This window comes from Eptesicus fuscus, chromosome 8 (genome assembly GCF_027574615.1).
Source record: "Eptesicus fuscus isolate TK198812 chromosome 8, DD_ASM_mEF_20220401, whole genome shotgun sequence".
NCBI classification, from domain to species: Eukaryota; Metazoa; Chordata; class Mammalia; order Chiroptera; family Vespertilionidae; genus Eptesicus; species Eptesicus fuscus.
Window position 1 is genome coordinate 75,481,633 of NC_072480.1, and position 17,181 is coordinate 75,498,813.

The window sequence follows — 17,181 nt, forward strand, 5'->3', positions numbered from 1 at the left end:
CAGGGCTCTGAGAGTAATATGGCAGCAAAGTGCTACCAGCAGGAAGGGAAACTGGAAAGGAGGGGCAGTGAAAAATGAAAAACGGGGGAGTACAGTCAGGGATAATTACAGCTAAGTTATGAGATGTGGAAAGTAGAAAAACTGCGTTTATGGTTTTTGAACTTTTGCTCTTGTAGAATTCTAATTATTAACTGAAATGTATGTAGTATTCTCTGGTGAAGAGAGCTGAAGTTAAAATTGCAATAAATTGCCCAAGATTTTTAAAGTTCTCCTTAGCAGGTCTGCACAGACTCACTAGATAGTGTTTTGTTTTTAAAGAAGATTAACACATGCTGGCAAGATCACTGCAGACAAATGGTAAGCATATTGACTTTTCTATTTATGCTAGTTTTATATATGGTGCACTCTCCCTGAAACTTCATCAGTACTGCTTTTTATGTCAGGTCTCGCTTCCTCTGTGGTCTTTGTCTGCCGGTGGTTTAGTTAGAAAGAGATTTTAGTAGCTGGGAGTATGTCTCCTCTTTTAATCCAGCTATCTTTTTTGTTGTTGTTTCTTTTTTTTTTTTTCTTTTTCTTTTTTTATCAAAGCACAGTCTCATCCATCTCCCCCTCACCTACCTAAGGTAGATGGGCCAGAATGTGAGCTGAGATAGGAAAGTTCTGTTCAAGATTCTCTTTGGGGTCAAATGCTGCTCTCCAGCTCCAACATAGTTGGACAACAGAGGAGAGAAAATTGGAGGTGAACTCTGCTCTTCCAGAACGGGGCTGGCTGCTAACTGGGCCTTCAACCTGACCTGACAGATGATAGCTCACAGTACTCATAATTCCTGAATCGGTTAAGTTTTTCCTTAATCCCAGCTTATGATCGATAAGCCTGAATTCCAGAACTTTACTATAACTAAACATCCAAAATCTTAGACTTTGTTAGATGTATTGATTCTGATTTGATTTTATGTATATGAGTTTTTAGTGTGACCAGGCTGTTTATTATGTGAGAGAAAAGATAGTATCAATAGCTTTCCTAAGTAGTTTGAATTCTTTTGTTTCCTAAATGAAGTAAGTAGGGGATAATGAATGTGTGTCTGTTCTGGGCCAGGCACCTGGTAGATTGTAGAAATAGATAAAAGTCTGTTGGAAAGGTTTTGTTTACGTGTGTAAACGAACCTCTACAATAGTCTGGTAAGTTCCGTGATGGGAGAATTACAGGGTTACAGCATGCATGCTAGCAGGGCAAAGGGAGCAGCTGCATCGTCCTCGCTCTGCTTGCAGAGTACAGTCCAATACATACACTGGCCAAGAGCCTCATTCTAATGCAACAAGAACTAATTGTTTAAAAAGCTTAGAGCATCTCCCCAGTATAATGAGATTTATCACATAAGTTAGGATATAACCAAATTTCAAAGGTATCTATTAGGCTAAATGCTTTAAATCCCTGCAATCAGATTTTCTGGCTAAAGGAGATGAAAAACAAACATAGAGGGGAAAAATAAATCATAAGGGTCTTGGTGGAAAACATCTTTCATCAAGAAACAGTTATTAGATTTGAGGTACCTAGCACAGTGATAGTACAAATGGCCTAATCTTGAATATTTTGTTAGTAAGATACGTAAATAAGTTCTTTTCTAATTTACAGATCATGATCAGAAGTATTTTCCTGTTTTTGGATCGCACTTATGTACTTCAGAATTCCATGCTTCCTTCCATTTGGTGAGTATTCTAGTCAGTAGAGCTGTATCTGCTGCTGTGACTGAAACCACACATTTGACTTGTCTTCTGCTGGTTAATTTGATGGCATATGTAGTCATCTGTCTGTGGTCCTTTATGTCAGCCCAAATCACTAGTGCACACATCTGGGCCCAGGTAGATGTTAGCCTAGAGTGTCTCCATCACCAGTGAAAGTGACAGGGTGAACATGGAGCAGGGCGAGTTAGGGGAGCAAATTCTAGCACGTCCCCCAGCTTGCACTGAATGTCCCAGCAGAGGCATCAGGCAAGCACGGAAGCTGTGTGAAGCCACGTTTCTATAACGGCTGTGGACTTCAGGATATCTGGAGCCAGTGATCACATACAGCTCACCTCTGCTGTGAAGGAGAGGGACTCAGTTACTTTCTTTGGTGGCTGTAGTTTGACTTGGCATGGCTCTCCAGTGGTCTGGTGAAACCATGAGAAAGGCTACAACTGCGGGTGAGGTTATCAGCCCTGAGACTCCCCCCACCCCATACACCACACATACACACACCAAAACCTGCATCCTACCGACTATCCAAGGGCACAGGGGCCTAGTTTTATTCAGGATATTGAGGTCTGTCATTTCAGTCTGTTCATCACACATCATCTTTCAAGGATGGTATAAATATTGTCTCTAGTTACTGACTTCCACAGCCTTTGCTAGTGCCTTTCACCTCTCTGTACACCTGCCCTAAGTCTCCCCAGAGTTGCCTCCAAGAAGCCCTAATTGACATGAACAAAAGCCTGTCCTTAATCTCATCCTTGGGTTCTTCCTTTGTTGATGCAGAAGTTCATTCTCCCATTGAGAAGTGATGTACTTTCATATTACCTTTAAGCCTGAGTTCTTCTAAAAAAAAAAAAAAATTGCTTTCTTTTCCAACTTCTCACCATCTTTTCACCCTAACCCTAAACAGTGTGGTTTCTCCTTTCACCACATGGAAACTGCTCTTGCCTTAGACATCAGTGATCTCCTGGTTACCAGATCCCATAGTCACTTTTTTTCCCTCTTTCTTTTATATGACCTGACATCTGTGTAGCTTTGGACACTCTATTGAAACTCTCCCCTTCCTTAATACCACTTTCCCCCTTTGTTCCTCTGACTCCTACACTTCTCATGCTAGATATCCACACATGTCACAGTAAGGCAGACACTGCACAGAAAGGATAGCCTTTTTTCAGAGAAATAATAAGGATAGTAAAACTGTTAACAGCAAATTGCATAGCTTCTACTCTGTACAAAGCCCTGTTCTAAGTGCTTCAACGTCTACTAATTCACTTAATCCTTAGAACAGCTCTGTAAAGAATGACTCTTATTGTCTCCATGTTACATGTGGAGAAACTAAAACGCAGAGTTCAAATAACTTGCTGTACCTGGGTTGTCAGGTTTCCTAGCCTGAACTCTTAATTTATAAATGTAGTTTATAACATAGGCTATAAACGTTGCTTATAGCATAAAGTATACCATACCACACTCAGTCCACTGCAACAGGCAGAAAAACTGAGCATGATAGTACAGTACAAGGATCACGGTGAAGATGTGCGAGAAACTCACAGGGAAAGACAAGAGAGAAGCAGCAAGCCTTGGCCCAGTCTTTGCAGAATGAGCAGGAGTGGTTAGGTAGCTAAGATAGAAAGAGGCAGTAGAGAAGAGAAGTCCACTGTGATGACAGGACAGCAGCATGTCCAGAATGTTCAGTGTGTGAGAATCGGAGCGATGAAGCTGATGAGATACCCTGACCGATGTTAGTGGGCTGCTCCTGAAGCCTTAAACTGAGATTTAGATTTTAGGAAGAAGATTCTAGCAGACAGATAACTTCCTATGCACTGGGTACCTGCCTGGCCCGATGTGAATTGTTTCACAGATGTACAACAATTCACGTGATCTCCATTTAGTGTTAAGGACAGGCACAGAGAGGTTAAGTTCCTTGCCTCAGAGTCACAGCAGCATGGGGGTGGGGGAGGGCATATTCAAGCCCATGTGACTGGCTTGAACCCACATGCTGCCCACTGGGCTTTACTGCTCTGTCTGAAATTCACTGAAGACTGATCTGCAGCTCCTCCAGGGAACAGGAGAGGGCCATTGTGATTATGGAACACAGTGAAGGAGGAGAAGGTTCTCCAACACAGACAGGGCTCCCCAGAACCCACGCCCACCAGCATATGTAGTGCTTGTCGCTATTACCACTCACCATTAGTACCACTGCTGCCACACCATCACCACCACCACCACTACTCACCGTTAGTACTACCCACCACCACCACTGCCCCTGAGCTGCCCATTCAGGAGACCTGGCTGAGCTCAGGGATCTGAACTTTGGCCCCCTCTGTATTTGGCACCTAGAGGATTTGGGGAGGTGTTTTGGCAAAGCATAGAGTCTATTATTACATGGTTTTTGTGGATAGTAGCTGACAACTAAATTTCCTCCTAAATTCCTCAGGCAGTGAGCTGAAGAAGTATGATGGACTCTTAAAGTCATATTTTAATATCAGTTCTCCCATTGAAAGGGCCAAATAAAGGAGAGAACCAAGTGCCAGGGAGGAACAGTTGGATCACAAGCTCTGTAGAGGGAACAGAGATGGAAAAGGGAAGGACATGGAGGGGCTGATGAGGGCAGTGGAGCAGGGTAGGTTCCTAAAGCGTTGAGCATCATGCCTAGGAGGAATAGTGTGAATTGCGGGCTGAGGATAGCAGGTTTTTGCAAGATACTTTCAATGACATGCCTGACCTAGTAATGCCTCAACATTCCTCATGTAACAGTTGCCTGACTCCCTTCAGGAAAATATAACAGCCTTGACAAAGAAGGAAATACAAGGCACAGTTAGACTGGCCCAAAATGAAAATTAAAAATTCTTGACACCTGGATGTAGAGAATTAGCAAATGAACAGACTTGGGATGATATAATGTAGCTAGAGCTTCACCTAAAATTTCTATCAAGTGAAACTAAAATATAGTTTACTTTTTTTATTGTTTGTTCAGGGATATGGGATTAGAACTATTTAGAAACCATATTATTAGTGATAAAATGGTTCAGAGTAAAACTATTGATGGAATTCTGCTATTGATTGAACAAGAAAGAAATGGTGAAGCTGTTGACCGAAGCTTATTACGAAGTCTGCTGAGTATGCTTTCTGATCTTCAGGTAAATATCTTATTGTTCTAAATTTACCAATAACTTTTCATAGTGTATAAGAAAAAAATTGGATCCCTGCCTAACTACTTGCACCAAAATAAATGGACATATCAAAGATGAAATCTTTGCAAAAAATGAAATCATAGAAGTATTTGTTGAAAATATGGGAGCTTTTTTTTTAACCACTAAAAAGAGAATGACTCAGGCTAACACCACACCAAGAGCCACAATAGGAAAGATCACTTACAACATGGACCCAATACTCCCTAGATAAAGGACAAGGGCATGGTGGCACTCCCAGAGGAGAGCAGTAAAAGTGGTCTAGGCTGCCCCCGTCAGCTGAGTAGAGGTCAGCCAGCCAGGAATCAGTTGACCCAAGGTCAGCTAAGCAGAAGTAAGCTATGCCTCTAGGGTCAGCTACATAGGAGGCAGCTGACCTGGCCTGAGAGGCTTCAGTGAAGGAATTAGTGCAGGCCATTGCGGCCTTGCTCCCTCAAAATTTGGGGTACATCAACACTTCAAAGGATAGTTTTGTTTACTGTAATTGGTCAATAACTCTGCTCATTTCTTAGGTATATAAAGATTCATTTGAACTGAAATTTTTGGAAGAAACTAATTGTTTATATGCTGCAGAAGGCCAAAGGTTAATGCAAGAAAGGGAGGTGAGACAACAAAATGTTTCTGAATTGCCTTACTTCATTTTTATAGATGTGCATCTAAGTGTAATTTCTAAATGTTTGTCTTTTCACACATGCAAACATTTTATTGAAAATATTTTAAAATCTATAATCTAGCTGAAATCCCAGTAATGAGCTTCATTCTTATTATAGTAAGGATTTAATTTCTTTCCTATAGAAACATTTTTGCCCTCCTCCCAAGTAAAAAATAAATAAAAAATAAAAAAAACAGTAAGATAGCTTCTGAAGGAAGTATATAAAGGAACTCAAGTTGAAGCAAGAGGTAAATTTTATTATTTTTTTTTTATATATTTTTTTTTATTGATCTCAGAGAGGAAGGGAGAGAGAGAGAAACATCAATGATGAGAGAGAAGCATCGATTGGCTGCCTCCTGCACGCCCCCTACTGGGGATGAAGGCCGAAACCCAGGCATGTGCCCTTGGCTGGAATCGAACCCGGGACCCTTCAGTCCACAGGCTGACACTCTACCCACTGAGCCAAACCAGCCAGGGCAAGAGGTAAATTTTAAATATGAAATCTAACACATGAAAAAATTTTATCTATGTGAACCACATGAAAAAATTACCCCCCAAAAAATATGAAAGACATAGTAATATGAACCCAAAAAACTTGACAGCCAGTTTTGCAGGTGTTACAGCACAGTCCTGGAGGAAGCCCCTGGGGACCATCCACCCAAATGTTACTTGTTACTGTGCAGGATGAAACCAGCCATTGGTTTCTTCATCCTAGTTTTAAAGAGGGAGTTTCGCATCAAATACCAGACCAGGTTGCTGCCACTAGATCAGAACCCCACAGACCTGTGTTGTGGGGCCTTTCTTGTGCTGTATTATGACAGCAGGGATACCCTATGTCTCTGGAAATGGTGTGCATTTTGAGATCTTCTGCAACCATGCTGTTTGGTGTCTCCAAATGACAACCAGTCTGTTGAATAGTTTTTGCTGACATCCTTTGTGTGGGCCAGGGGGTGCCATTAGGCTCTATAACCTCTGACCCAGGTGCTTCTGCTTACCTGTTCATGGGGCCTCAGTGATGGGGGAGGGTACATATGACATCAGCCCCCAGGTGCTGCTGCTCACCTGTCTGTGGGTCCTTGGTGATGGAGGGCCCTGTGGCATCAACCACAGGACTGCACTGTGAATAGGGCACAACAATGCAGTGCTGCCTTAGCCCTGCTTCTAGAGATTAAGTTTCATCTCCACAATTGAGTTTAAGGAAACTTCTGTGTATCCCCCCACCCTGCATACACTTCCCACTTAACCACCCCACCCCCATTAATCTGTGTTAATATTTGGCTTGAAATATTCTGCTTTTAAATAAAAATTTTAAGGAAAACAATATTTCAGTTTCTTGGGTAAAATCAAGAATCTTTTTGTTACTGATGTGTTTAAATATTTTGTTTGGAAGGTTCCAGAATATCTTAACCATGTAAGTAAACGTTTAGAGGAAGAAGGAGACCGAGTAATCACGTATTTAGACCACAGTACACAGTAAGTACTATTCATTTATTTAGTTTTTGCAATTCGATCATAGGTGAAACCTTTTCCTGGCTGGTTTTTTAATAATAGACCTGCTTATTATTAAGCTTTGTAGCAAGATACTCAACGAGACTTTTATCCTTCCTTGACTTGACCTACTGGCAAGATCTGACACTACATAAACAAAGCACTTAATTTATCTTACAAGTGCTGAGTAATCACAAATAATATAAAATGTGTTAAGAGCAAAAATACTCTCAGTACTGAATGAGTCTACATTTACTAGTATATCTTTGTATCACAATGCAGTACCACTTAGTACCTACCAAGACGTCTGTAATACAAAAAGGCAAGCAGTCAAAAGCATTGGTGAGGGTGTGGAGAAATTAGAACCCTCATGCATAATTGGTAGGAATGTAAAATGGGGCAGCCACTGTGGAAAACAATTTGGTATTTCCTCAAAATGTTAAACAGTTTCCATATGTTTCTTCAATACACCAGTTCTAAATATATAGAGAAATGAAAACATGCATCCATACAAAACTTGTACACAAATGTCCATGCAGCAGCATTTTGTTGTTGTTGTTTTTTGTTTTTAATATATTTTTATTGATTTCGGAGAGAGAGAGAGAGAGATAGAAACATCAATGATGAGAATCACTGATCAGCTGCCTCCTGCACACCCCCTGCTGGGGATCGAGCCCGCAATCTAGGCATTTGCCCCTGACCAGGAATTGAACTGTGACCTCCTGATTCAACCACTGAGCCACACCAGTTGGGCCAGCATTATTCATAATGGTAAAAAAGTGGAAACAACACATTGTTAACTGATGAATGGGTAAACATACAATGGAATATTATTCAGCATTAAAAAAAAGAATGGGAGTACTGACACATGCTACAACATGGATGAACCATAAAAATACTTTGCGAAGTGAAAGAAGCCAGACAAGTCATGTTGTGCGGTCTCATTTATAGGAAAGGATCAGGATAGGAAAATCTGTAGAAATTACTGTCTGCCTCTGACTAGGAGACAGGGAGGGTAGATGGAGAGAATGAAAGTGCTGATGGGTGTGAAGTTTCTTTTAGGATGATGATAATGTTCTAAAATTAGATCATAGTGACAGTTACATGATTCTGTAAATATATTAACAACGATTGAACTGTACACTTTAAGTGGATGGATTTTATGGCATATTTCCTCTCTGCCCTCACCTCCCCTCACGTGGGTCACTGTTCCTTTTCCTGGAGGCAGACTGGAAAAGGTGCTGACGACTCCCTGAACTCAGCTCTCAGCTTCACCACTCCCTGGGCAGGTCACACCATCTCTGAACTCTTGTTTTCTCATCTGTGGGATGGAGGCCAGAATGTCTGCTGTGCCTTTCTCTAGGGTTCTATGAGGTTTAATTAAGATGATACATTGAAAAGCTCCTTATAAAATTTGGGAAGATGGCCATAATTAATAAGCTCAGAATAAAACAGATACTCTGATCTTTTTTTTTTTTTTTTTTAATGAACTATGGATAATGAACCCAAGAAGAATGATTGTTTGTGTTCCTATAATTATGGCAGTCACACTTGCTGAATTTCCAGATTTTCAAATATTCTGGTCTGTGTGACACGCAACTTGGACTTCATGAAAGCACTTCCTTAAGTTGGATTTTGATAAATGGTTATGGAAAAAAGCAAACAGAAGCGGGGACAGGGAGACATAGCTGTAACAGTAGAAGACAGGGTTTTATGCAACCTGGAGAAGTAATTGGGGTGGAAGAAGAAGGCAGACTCACAGCAGCAATCCAAGAAGTAATGTGCATAATAGAAGGCAAAACTTAAATTCAAAAAATGACTACAGCATGCGTACCAATTGCCAGCCAAGTGTGGGGCCCGCTTTTATTGTAAGGCATGGCACGCTTGCCTATCTGCTGGTGTCCCAGCATCTATTGGTCTATTTATGTTCTTAAGTAAATTGTTTTCAGAAATACTTCAGACTCTGTATTAATAGCAGTGGTGACTGTCCATGTGTGAGCAGAATGCTTGTTCTGTAACCCTTTGGTTTCTGATTGGCTCCATAGAGATCTGTGTAAACTGTAAACTCCCAGTCTTACAGTTAACCAAAGTCTCTCCTTTAACCTTATTTCTGACACATTCTCTTTTTGCCTGTTATAGAAAACCACTGATTGCTTGTGTGGAGAAACAGCTATTAGGAGAACATTTAACAGCAATTCTGCAGAAAGGTAAATTTTCCTAACTCTTGTATCAATTAAACTGAATGATAGTCCTTAATGCATTAAGAAAGTAAGTGAAACATTATAAGGAGCAATGTAAGGACATTTGTTATTTGTTATAAGACAATCTCTAAAAATCATTAAAAATAATGAACATATTAGCCCTTGAGAAAATTAGTTAAGAAAAATATTGAAAGGCATGTGGTAGAACTACAGCTTATGCTGAAGTCAAATTAAATACTGTCCAGGCTGAAAGCTTCCTAGAGATTCCTCTAGACAACAGGTAGTTTACAACTGGGTACTTGTGCAGTGCTCATAGTCCATTGTGCCACTGTATTGTACACTGACATACAGGTGATCCTCAGAATGCTGCTGCAGGTGTAGATGTACACCATTGAACAGGCTGTTAGATTTTCATGGACTTCTTCCCATGCCCTTTGAGCAGCTGAGTGTCAGATAAACTGCCAGATGTGTGGTCAGCATAAGCCAGAGTACACTATTCTACCCTTATTATCCTGGAAAAATAAGCAAACAGAAAATAGAATATATTACATTGCTAATTTTACATTCCCCTTGTGATCCCAAAGCTTTGTTAAAGAGTAATTCAAATGTTGATGCTTTGCAGCAACAGTGAGACTATTTATAACACTCTAGTACTTATTGTTACTTTTTATAACTCTTAAGTATTCAATGTTACCATTTGAAAGTCATTTTGGAACTACAGAGTGTTTCAAGGTATTGAAAACCTTAAAGTTTGACTTTAGGGAGGCCCTAAATAGCACCCAAATATATTCTGGTTTGGATTCTACTTTGCCAGATAGTCAAAGTGGGACTTCCAAGTGAAACCACAATATAATGCCAAAAGAAGAGAGAATTGCATTGTTGAGCATCCATTGTACTTCGTGTAAATATCTTCTGGTCCTTGAACAACCCGGTGAAATCATTACCCCCATTTTACAAGTAAGAAAACTGAGGCTAACAACAGCTTGAATATGGTGCCTTAAGTCACAGCTCCTAAATTGAGAGGCAGGTGCCAGTCTGGATGTCTTTCTACTTATACCTCCCTGAAAAGTATAAAGCTGGTATACTTGCTCATGAATGAGGCCTCAACTTAATGGTCTACGTAAAACAAATGCATTCAGAATTCATAGTAGGTGTGTGTTGTTTAATGAGTCATTTTATAAGAAAAAAAGGGATTCAAGTAAATAGTAGAAATTTGCATACATTGTTTCAAGAAAATGATGAATTATATATATAGGAGCTTAATCTAAATTTAATTAGAGGCATTGAAAAAATAGCTGTAATTTTTGAATTCTTGAAGACATTATTTAGTGTTTCAGTAAAGTTATAAAGTTGCTGCATTAGTAGACCAAAATGTAATTTAGAGAAATAACAAATATTGGAACCTTACTAAGGATCTGTAATTTTAACCCACAGTGCATCATGTGCATCTGTAAACCACCTTCAGTGGGTGGGCATTGTGCCCATTTATAGAAGAATCTGAGACTTTGTGAAGTAACATGACTAGCTCGCTGCTTCTCTAACTTAGCTGCCTCTCCATTGTTATCATAAAGCAGATATTTAGGAAATCTGTGAAAGTTCTGATGGTGGTGTGGTTTTAGAAAATCTTCATAAAATCTAAATACCTAAAACAGGAAAGAGGAACTTTTAAAATGCTATGTTTAATCAAAAATAAATGGTTTTCTCTCACAAGTGTATTATATATATGGATAAAATTAATCATCTAAAAGATTACATTTGATAGCGTATTCTTTGATAATATACTTTTGGACTGATGATGGATTAAATCAGAAGGAACTTGGAATCATGAACCTCCCAAGTCAAATAGTTGGTGTGATCATTTTTCAGATTATTGCTACTTTAGTGAATTAAAAAGGCTTTAGTGCAAGAGTGGAGAACATCTGGCCCACAGGTCCTATAAGATCTGAGAAATTCTTTGGTCTGGCCCCCCCAAGGCATTATGGGTGAGTTAATTAAATGTTTGACCAAATATAGCAGGCTAATTTTTAAGTTGATAATTTTGTATGGGCTGTGAATGATGTTATAAATATCCAAATGGCCCTTGACAGAAAAAAAGTTCCCCACCCCTGCTTTAGTGACATGAAGAAATAAAGAATACATCTCCCAGCATGGTCAGAAAAATGAGATTCACTTAATAGGGTTTATCAGATACTGCACTAGAACAACTTGCCTGTGTAGAAATAAGCAATATTCCCTAAATTTTTATATTATATGTTAACTTTTTTTGTGGTCCATACTAGTTTAAGTGTTATTCGCATTGACTTACTGATGTGATATGCTAACATTTACTGTGTGATCTCAGGACTTGATCACTTACTTGATGAGAACAGAGTGCCTGACCTCACTCAGATGTACCAGCTGTTTAGCCGAGTGAAGGGCGGGCAGCAGATCCTGCTGCAGCACTGGAGCGAGTACATCAAGGTGTGTGGGGTTTGTCTTGATAGTAATACCAACTGTGCTTTGTACAAGGGGTAGGTGGCCCATCTTGAGGATACTGCAATACCCTGGCAAAGTGAACTGGACTATTTGTAGGTACCTTTGTTTTGTCATAGCAGGTGATCAGCTAAATAGTAGTCTTCCATTTCTTTCCAGATCACTTGTGCAAACTTTTTTTAAAAATATCTTTTTATTGGTTTTTAGAGAGAGAGGAAGGGAGAGGGATAAAGAGAGAGAAACATCAATGAGAAAGAAACATCATCAATTGGCTGCCTCCTGTACACCCTCCACCAGGGATCTAGCCTGAAACCTGGACATGTGCCCTGACTGAGAATCAACCAGTGACCTCTTGGTTCATGGGTTGACACTCAACCACTGAGCCACTCTGACTGGGGCAGTGCAAACTTAAGATAACACCAACAGTGATAAACACCATCCTGGTATAAACATGACTTGGAAGGCTATTTGACTATTTGTCATCAGCATAAATACATAAGTTTAATTCTACAGTAGTAATTTTTGTGAATCTGCTTTTTAAACATACCTTTGCACAGTGAGAACTATTGCACATTTTGATAGATTGATGTGTGTGCTACTTTATTTCCTAGCAATCCAGGATTTATTATTTAAACATTACTTTCATGTTTCTGTAGTACGCGTTTATGTACATGTATGGTTATAAAAAAGGCAACAGAAGGATTCCTTGTGGTATCTTGACCGTGGTGAAGGTTACACAGACCTGCACAGGTGATAAAGTCTAAAAAACTAAATCCATACAAAAGTTAGTTTCAGTTAAAACTGGGACAATCTGGATAAGATGGGTAGATTGTATCAATACTAACATCCTGGTTGTGATACTGCCCCATTGTTTTGCCAGACGTTATCATCGAGGAAAATAGACAGTGTCCTATTTCTACTGCATGAGAATCTCTATCACAAGGAAAATTTCAATGAGATAAAAAGATAAAGCTTTCATGCTGCTTTTTGGAATATCAGGCCTGGAGTTACTTATCATTTTACAATAGAGGCCCGGTGCACGAAATTAGTGCATGGGGGGGGGGTGTCCCTCAGTCCCCTTAAGGGATGTCCGACTGCCCGTTTAGGCCCGATCCCAGTAGGATGGGGCCTAAACGGACAGTCGGACATCCCTCTCACAATCCAGGACTGCTGGCTCCCAACTGCTCGCCTTCCTGATTGCCCCTAACCGCTTCTGCCTGCCAGCCTGAGTACCCCCTAACCACTCCCCTGCCAACCTGATTGATGCCTAACTGCTCCCCTGCCAGTGTGTTTGCCCCTAACTGCCCTCGCCTGCTGGCCTGGTCACCCCTAACTGCCCTCACCTGCCAGCCTGGTCACCCATAACTGCTCTCCCCTGCAGGCCTGGGTCCCCCCACAACTGCCCTGCCCTGCAGGCCCGGTCGCCCACAACTTCCCTCCTCTGCTGGCCTGGTCACCCCTAACTGCCCTCCCCTGCAGACTTGATTGCCCCCAACTGCCCTCCCTTGCAGGCCTGGTCCCTCCCAACTGCCCTCCCCTGCTGTCCTGATCGCCCACAACTGCCCTCCCTTGCAGGCCTGGTCCCTCCCATCTGCCCTCCCCTGCTGGCCATCTTGTGTCCACATGGGGGCAGCCATGTTGTGTGTTGGAGTGATTGTCAATTTGCATATTACTCTTTTATTAGATAGGTTAGAGGCCTTGTACACAGGTGGGGGCCAGCTGTTTTGCCCTGAAGGGTGTCCTGGATCAGGGTGGGGGTTCCCTTGGGGCGTGGGGTGGCCTGGGGTAGGGGCCTGTGGTGGTTTGCAGGCTGGCCACGCCCCCCCGGTGACCCTAGCGGAGGCCCTGGTATCTGGGATTTATTTATCTTCTGTAATTGAAACTTTGTAGCCTTGAGTGGAGCCAAGCCTCCTGCTTGCTCTGTAGCCACAGTCATTTTTGTTGGGACTTATTTATCTTCTATAATTGAAACTTTGTAGCCAAGACAGGCCAGGGCTGTGGAAGCTTGGCTTCCTCCATCACTGGGGGCAACTCAAGCCTCCTGCTCTCTCCAGCTTCATGGCTGCCGCCATTTCTGTTGGGATTTATTTCTTTTCTATAATTGAAACTTTGTAGCCTTAAGCGGAGGCCAAGGCAGGCCAGGGCAGGCGGAAAGCTTGGCTTCCTCCATTGCCGGGGAAACCCAAGCCGCCTGTTCTCTCCATGGCCACAGCCATCTTGGTTGGGTTGATTTGCATACTCGCTCCTGATTGGCTGGTGGGCGTGGCTTGTGGGTGTAGCGGAAGTATGGTCAATTTGCCTGTTACTCTTTTATTTATTTATTTATTTATTTATTTTTTGAGTGGAAACTCACTTTTTTTTTTAAATTTCTTTATTGATTAAGGTGTCACATATTTGTCCTCATCCCCCCATTCCCATCCCACACCCCTCCCCATGGATGCCCCAACCCTCTGTTGAACTTAACCGTTGGATAGGCTCATATGCATGCACACAAGTCCTTTGGTTGATCTCTCCCCCGTCCCCCCAACCTCCCCTATCCTCCCTCTGAGGCCCACTAGTCCGATCGATGCCTCCTTGTTTCTGGTTCTGTTCTTTTTTTTTTTTTTTCTTTTCTTTTTTTCTGGTTCTGTTCTTGTTCATCAGTCTATGTTGTTCATCATTTCCCCTAGATGAGCGAGATCATGTGTCCCTAGAGATATACTTATAAGAACTAAATGTGAGACGAGCAATAATAGTTATGCTGACAGGCAAATGAATCAGTCTGTATTGAGTTTCTTTCTGGACCAACAGTTCTTTAGAGACCAAATTTCAATGTCCACCAGTTCCTTATGTGTACATGTCAGCACTGACCCCTCAGCTCTGGATGGTGGACAAATGGTGGTAACGTAGGTCCGACTCCCTCTGGTTTGGTCTCGGCCGGACCCAGGGGCACGGCTTCACCCGGACTCAGGGGCACGTGGCCTCACCCAGACCCAGGGGCGCATGGCCTCACCCGGACCTAGGTGCGCGAGACCTCACCCGGATCCAGGGACACATGGCCTCACCCGGACCCAGGGACGTGTGGCCTCTCCCAGACCCAGGGGCACGTGGCCTCACCCAGACCCAGGGGCACGAGGCCTCACCCAGACCCGGGACCCAGCCTCACCCGGATCCAGGGACACATGGCCTCACCTGGACCCAGGGGTGCGTGGCCTCACCCGGACCTAGGTGTGCGAGGCCTCACCCGGATCCAGGGACACATGGCCTCACCCGGACCCAGGGGCGCATGGCCTCCTGTTACTCTTTTATTAGATAGGATGTTGAAAGCTTGTACACACATGCACACCACCACCTCAAAATTCAACGATAATTGAGCTAAAACTCATGACTGACTTAAGCTGGATTGGCCATGGAACTTTATGTTAAGGAAAGGCTAATGGAGATTTAGGATTTTGCCAACATGTAGTCCTCAGGAAACCTTTGCAGATTTTAGTTTGGGTAGTAAAAAATCAGTGATGTGACCACTGTTCCTGAGTGTCTATTAATGATAAGGACAAAATAGGAAGTTACATTCAGCACAGTGTGTCATTATTAAAATAAAGCTGATCCTGGCAGTGTGTGTACATTGTTTTTAAATGCAGACAGTACAAAGGGTAGAGTGAAATATAAGTCCCTCCCACCACTGGTGGTCATAGTGTTCCTTTCTAGAAGGTATTTATGCTAATGTATTTCTACCTTTTCGCCAATAGTCTGCCTTGACCTGCATAAATGATGTGTAAATATATACTTAAGACCATTTGTTTTTCCTTTTTTTCTTAATCCTCAGCCAAGGACATGTTTAGAGAGAGAGAGAGAGAGAGAAGAAACATCAATCGGTTGCTTTTTCTATGTGCCCTAAATGGGGATCAAAAGCACAACTCAGGTATGTGCCCTGATCAGGAATCCACCCAGCAACCTTTTGGTGCACAGGATGACACTCAACCAACTGAGCCACTATGCCCGGGCAAGACCAGTTTTTCAAAAATATGTATTACATTGGTTAATTGTATTCAACACATCTTCAAACTGATAATTTATATCCTCAAACAGCTAACTATTATTGTCACACATAGAATTTTAGTAATGTTAATTTTAATATGGCATTTTTGAATTAAAAATACAGGCTAAAAACCATGCTGTTTATAGTTAGAAGTGAAGGAGAAAGAAAACTATAGCCAAGAAGTCCAAATGGGTGTATTGATGGTAATTAATATATATTTGAGGAATTCATATGTAAAAAGTTCTTCAAAAAAATAATAGAAAATGTTCCAGGGATTTATAAATTCTTCCAGAAGCAGAATTGTAACACTCTTTGTGGTTTCATTTACCTGTAGTCACTTGTGTTCCAAAAACATTAAATGGAAAATTTCAGAAATAAGCAATTCATAAGTATTAAATTGTGAGCCATTCTGAGTAGTATGGTGAAATCTCAACCTGTCCCACTTGGGATATGAGTCATCCCTTTGTTCAGCATATCCACCCAGTATATACTATCCACCTATCTGTCACTTAGTACACAGTGCTTGGTGTTTAGGTAACCCTTATTTTACTTAATAATGGCCCAAAGTGCAAGAGTAGTATGTATAGGAAAAAACTGTGTGTGTGTGTGTGTGTGTGTGTGTGTGTGTGTGTGTACATGCATGTACACACACATGTGCACAATATTTATATATGGTTCGGTGCTCTTCATGATTTCAGATATTTACTTGGATCTTGGAACGTGTCCCCCAAAGATAAGGGGGGAATTACAGTATTCACTTAATTTTTAGAATGTAGGCTGAATTTATGAAATTTTTCCACTATCATGATTGTTTGATAGCAGGAGAAAATAATATGTGGTATCATAAACCTGTTGATGACTTGGTGTGTGTTTGTTTTTGTAGACTTTTGGGACAACGATTGTTATCAATCCTGAAAAAGATAAAGATATGGTGCAGGACCTGCTGGATTTTAAGGACAGAGTGGACCATGTGATAGAAGTATGCTTTCAGAGAAATGAGAAGTTCATCAACTTGATGAAGGAATCCTTTGAAACGTTTATCAACAAGAGGCCAAATAAGCCTGCAGAACTGATCGGTAGAGAAACATGTTTCTATACATTTTTTTAATATGCGAAAGTAAGGCATAACTCAAGCAAAATTTTTTCTCAAAATATTCAAGCTCCTGCCCTGGCTAGTGTGGCTCGGTTGGAGCATCATCCGGTACACTGAAGAGTGGCAGGTTCGATATCCTGTCAGGTCATATACCCAGGTTGTGGGTTCACTCCAAGAAGCAACCAATCAATGTTTCTCTCAAATTGATGTTCTCTCCCTCTCCCTCTCTAAAAATCCTCGGATGAGAATTAAAAATACTTTTTTTTTTTTAAACTCCTCGTGCTAGGGGAAGAGTTTGTATCACACCTTATTAGGGGACACATTTTCAAAAAACCATA

General features: G+C 41.4%; 1 protein-coding gene across 1 annotated transcript in view; it reads left to right on the forward strand.

The window, feature by feature from the left end:
• Positions 1-17,181, forward strand: part of CUL4A (cullin 4A) — a 69,503-nt gene that overhangs the window by 25,884 nt on the left and 26,438 nt on the right. The window contains exons 4-11 of the mRNA XM_008143915.3: positions 288-357; positions 1,634-1,707; positions 4,706-4,868; positions 5,432-5,521; positions 6,962-7,044; positions 9,199-9,266; positions 11,602-11,720; positions 16,634-16,826. Of these exons, the coding sequence (XP_008142137.1) occupies positions 288-357; positions 1,634-1,707; positions 4,706-4,868; positions 5,432-5,521; positions 6,962-7,044; positions 9,199-9,266; positions 11,602-11,720; positions 16,634-16,826 (860 nt within the window). The remainder of the gene's footprint in view (positions 1-287; positions 358-1,633; positions 1,708-4,705; positions 4,869-5,431; positions 5,522-6,961; positions 7,045-9,198; positions 9,267-11,601; positions 11,721-16,633; positions 16,827-17,181) is intronic.